This window comes from Oryctolagus cuniculus, chromosome 17 (assembly GCF_051225735.1).
Source record: "Oryctolagus cuniculus isolate XC-2025 breed Fujian yellow rabbit chromosome 17, ASM5122573v1, whole genome shotgun sequence".
NCBI lineage: Eukaryota > Metazoa > Chordata > Mammalia > Lagomorpha > Leporidae > Oryctolagus > Oryctolagus cuniculus.
Genome location: NC_142883.1, coordinates 46869535 through 46874343, shown reverse-complemented (window position 1 = coordinate 46874343; position 4809 = coordinate 46869535). Strand labels below are relative to the sequence as shown.

At 41.0% G+C, this 4809-nt stretch overlaps 2 protein-coding genes across 3 annotated transcripts in view; one reads left to right on the top strand and one right to left on the bottom strand.

The window, feature by feature from the left end:
• Positions 1-4809, bottom strand: part of DOC2B (double C2 domain beta) — a 95037-nt gene that overhangs the window by 36689 nt on the left and 53539 nt on the right. The window contains exons 10-11 of the mRNA XM_089317584.1: positions 2748-2792; positions 901-1084 (exon numbers count right to left, since the gene is read on the bottom strand). The gene's annotated coding sequence lies outside the window, so the exon portion shown is untranslated. The remainder of the gene's footprint in view (positions 1-900; positions 1085-2747; positions 2793-4809) is intronic.
• The window catches only part of YWHAE (tyrosine 3-monooxygenase/tryptophan 5-monooxygenase activation protein epsilon), a 46219-nt gene that overhangs the window by 36706 nt on the left and 4704 nt on the right, over positions 1-4809 (top strand). For both annotated transcript variants that reach the window (XM_002718890.6, XM_070061174.2), the window contains exons 3-5: positions 644-750; positions 1482-1688; positions 3840-3976. In XM_002718890.6, the coding sequence (XP_002718936.1) occupies positions 644-750; positions 1482-1688; positions 3840-3976 (451 nt within the window). The remainder of the gene's footprint in view (positions 1-643; positions 751-1481; positions 1689-3839; positions 3977-4809) is intronic.

The following is a 4809-nucleotide window of genomic DNA, read 5'->3' as shown; positions in this document are numbered from 1 at the left end:
CTGTGAATAGAAAATGGGAGAGCAAGTGAACATGTGCATTTTCAGCTTTTTGCATTGATAGCATGGCAGTTACATTGAATACATTTTTGATGAGGTAACTGGTTATGGATTTCTTTTTTTTTTTTTTTTTTTATTATTATTTTTTTTTTTGACAGGCAGAGTGGACAGTGAGAGAGAGACAGAGAGAAAGGTCTTCCTTTGCCGTTGATTCACCCTCCAATGGCCGCCGCGGCCAGCGCGATGCGGCCGGCGCACCGCGCTGATCCGATGGCAGGAGCCAGGAGCCAGGTGCTTTTCCTGGTCTCCCATGGGGTGCAGGGCCCAAGCACCTGGGCCATCCTCCACTGCACTCCCTGGCCACAGCAGAGGGCTGGCCTGGAAGAGGGGCAACCGGGACAGAATCCGGCGCCCCGACCGGGACTAGAACCCGGTGTGCCGGCGCCGCAAGGCGGAGGATTAGCCTAGTGAGCCGCGGCGCCGGCTCTGGTTATGGATTTCTGCAGCTTAACTTTTTTTTAAAAAATTCATCTAAGTGCCCAATACTCATTAGCAATGCTGTAACTGTACTGTGAGGGTGTGTGCCTGCATATGTGTATAATACTATATAAAATTTCTAGACTTAATCTCTTTTTCCCCCCTCCAGGTTGAGACTGAGCTAAAGTTAATTTGTTGTGACATTCTGGATGTACTGGACAAACACCTCATTCCAGCAGCTAACACTGGCGAGTCCAAGGTTTTCTATTATAAAATGTAGGTTCTCTATTAGAAGAGAAAATGTGAGGTTAAAAGTTGACCCTCTTAGAATCATGACTTTCTATGTGGATTTTTGATTTTTTTTGTATTTGAAAGGGAGGAGGGTGGGAGACAGAGATTGATTGATCTTCTATCTAGTTCACTTACCAAATGGCTAAACAGCCAGAGCTGGGTCAGGCCCACACCAGGAGCCTGGACCTCCTTCTGCATTGTGCATCCCTCTTCCTTTGATGTAAAAGATCCCAAGTGCTTGGGGGGGGACCATCTTCCATCGCCTTTCTAGGAGCATTAGCAGGAAACTGGATCAGAAGAGCAGCTTCCAGGATTTGAACTGGCCCGAAGAATATTTAATGTTAGAAGGATTCTTACAGGGGACAGAATGAGTTTCAACTTAATTTTTTTTAGTGCTCATCTGCAAATTCATTGCTAAAAAATGTAAGAATATAAATGTATTAGCTTTCGCAGGTTCTACAGTGCTATTTTTCACAGTATAATAGATAGAAATTTTGTCCTGACTAGTAAACTGTTTTACTTGCTTGTTATCAGGTAATTTGAAATCTTTATGGGAAAAACTGTAAGTCAGTCATTCCTAAAGTGCCTTTAAAAATCTTCAAGTATGTCTAACAATATGTCTTTGTCACTTATCTTAAGTAACATAGGAAAAAGTTATTTTCTTTAAAAACCATTGTTCCTAATTCTGCTTTTTGCCTCGCTTTGTGTTGTTGTAGGAAAGGGGACTACCACAGGTATCTGGCCGAGTTTGCCACAGGAAATGACAGGAAGGAGGCTGCAGAGAACAGCCTAGTGGCTTATAAAGCTGCTAGTGATATTGCAATGACAGAACTTCCACCCACGCATCCCATTCGTTTAGGACTCGCTCTCAATTTTTCTGTATTCTACTATGAAATCCTTAATTCCCCTGACCGTGCCTGCAGGTAAGTCATGAAAGAGAACAGAAAATTTAAGGTTTATTTATTTGAAGGAATTACACAGAGAGAGTTCACTCCCCAAATGGTCGCAACGGCTGGAGCTGTGCCAGTGATAAGCCAGGAGCTTGTTCTGGGTCTCCCACCTGGGAGTCTTTGGGCCATCTTCCACTGCTTTCCCAGGCCACAGCAGAGAGCTGGATCGGAAGTGGAGCAGCTGGGACTCGAACGGGCACCCATATGGGATGCCGGCACTGCAGGCAGTGGCTTTACCTGTTACGCCACCGTGCCGGCCTTGAGAACAGAACTTCTGAGTGCAGACGTGAGAAAGGTACAAAGGAAGATAGGATTGCCTTTTTGGATTTGTCTATACAATATTGAAAATGCTTTGAATAGTAATAAAGGTAGGCCCATCTCAACCCACTGGTATACGCATTAGGATAATTACATTTATGGGAAGTTGTTATTGGTAAATTGAAAATTTTATCTGACATGTGGAACTTCGTCCACATTTCCCACATGGGTGGCAAGGGCCCAAGCACTTAGGCCATCCTCTGCTGCCTTGCTAAACCCATTACCAGGGAGCTGGATTGGAAGTGAAACATCTAGGACTTGTAACACTAAGTGTACAGTTTAGTGACATTAAGTATGTCCACAGTATTTTGTAACTCACCACTCTTAATTCAAAATTTTTTTTGTTCCAGCCACCCCAAATAGATTGTAACTTACCAGTTCTTCATTTTGCCCTTCTACCAGCCCCTGGTAACTTCTATTACTTTCTATGAATTTGTCTCATTTAGGTATCTCACATAAGTGGAGTAATAATAGTGCTTATCCTTTTTTGTCTGCCTCATTTAACAGTTTCAAGGTTCATGGCTGAATGACTTTGGTTGGTAGTTGAATTTGTTTCCACCGTTTGCCCTGTTGTGAATATGCTGCCATGCACATTTTGTGCTAAGTATCTGAGGCCCTGTTTTAAACTTCACCTAGGAGTAGAATTACAGGGACTTGATAATTCTTTTTGAGTAATCAGCCCAACTGTTTTCTACAGGGATTGTGCCATTTTACCTTCTGTCAGCAATGAGTGCATGAAGGTTCCATTTTCACCAACACCTGTTTAAAAAAAAAAAGTAAAAGATCGATTCATTTATTAGAAAAGCAGAGTTATATCTGAGAAGAGACAGGGAGATACTCCATCTGCTAATTCACCCCCACCCCCCACCCCCAATGGCCGTAAGGGCAAGTAATGAGCTAAGCTGAAGCCAGGAACTTCTTCCAGGCCTCCCATATGGGTGCAGGGGCCCAAGCACTTGGCCATCCCTCTATTGCTTTCCCAGACACATTAGCAGGTTGCTGTAACAGAAGTGGAGCAACCGCCAGGACTTTAAACCGGTGTACACTGAATGTTGACATTGCAGGCGGGGTTTAACACACAGTCTTGAAGTGCCAGTCCCTAATCTATCAGTTTAACAATAAATATTATAGCAGCAAATGAAACTGTTGAAAAGATTGGAGAAAGTGGACTAGTAGATGGAATGTTCTACAAAAGGAGAGGTGAATATAAACTGGATTCAGTTCAATGCAACCTAATATTATTTAATTTGAAGTAGCTATAGTTAATAATGATTGAGTCTTTTTGATTGTCCAGTCTTGCTGACACACACCCGATTCCAGCTTACCTTCATGCCTTATCTGAAGTTTGTACGATTAGTTCAAGTTTTACTTCTTCATTATTTGCTCTTGGGTTCCTGCGCAATCTTTTCTAGAATAGCACTACATTCCTAACTTCAGTCCTCCATCCCTAGATGTTTAAGTTCATTGGGGACTTGGATGGTCTTTTGTTTCCTTGTTACTGATACCATTATTTGGTATGCGTAGCTTTCAGTAAATATGGCTGCTTTATTTAATTTGTATTCAATGGCTTATATGATCAAACATCCCTGAATTCTGTTTGGCCTTTTTTTGGCCCCAAAGCTAACTGTTGACTTGGTTTACGATGGAATTTGGCATATGCTGTTAGGTCTCATAATAAGTAGTGCTTCAAATGTTTTTATTCCCAGTTAATTTTCTCCAGTTAGATCTACACTCTGTAGGGGAAAATTGCTAACTCACATAATTTTTAGTTCTGTTTTTATGATATAATTATTTAAATACTTCCAGGTTGGCGAAAGCAGCTTTTGATGATGCAATTGCAGAACTGGATACGCTGAGTGAAGAAAGCTATAAGGACTCTACACTTATCATGCAGTTGTTACGTGATAATCTGACACTATGGACTTCAGACATGCAGGGGGATGGTAAGCAAATGCTGAAGTTAAACATGCTTTCAGTTAGAATCTAGTCAGACCCACATCCTGACCTCTAAAATGTCAAATTTTAAATAGCTGTTTTTGCAGAAGAAATGTTACCAAAGTGCAAATTCTCCATTTGGGCTATAAAATTATAAGGCAAAGGAGATTTTATGTTTAATATCCAAAGACTCCAAAACTGTAATGTTAAAATTCTTACTTAACACTGTTCTAGAGAATAGTTCATCCAGTAATTGCATTTAAAATGGGATGTTATCAGTAGATATTTAATTTTTCTTTGTGGAACTCTTCCTTGAGAAGGAACTACTTTTACCCTCTTGGAGGCTACAGTGACGTGGAATATTCTGAGGTCCTCATTTGAGATTTCTGGTGCAGTCCAGTGTTTGGAGAGGTTTTTAGTTGGAGATGGGTTGCTACTTGACAAAATTGGTGATTTTTGGAGATTAAAAATCAATGACAGATTTAGGTGTCTACATTTAAAATAAACATTAAACAATTTTTGTCCAAAGCTGATCATTTGAAGGAAGTGGACAGGAGGACAAACCTAAGTATGAATTGACCACTATGATACAGTTTTACCAAGTTGGGTGGGTGGGGGTTGTAGGTTCTTGGTGAAAAAGTTGTTTGTCAGTTTTAGCTATAGGCTTTTCAGAATGTTACCCAAACTGAATTGTATATTGCATTTTCTAAGGCTAGCTTTTGTTGGTTAAACCAGAAATTTTTTTAAAAAAATTTGTTTACTTCAAAGAGGTAGACCTTCATTGCTGGGATAGCCACAACATCTGGGGCCAGGAGCTTCCTCCAAGTCTCCCATGTAGGTG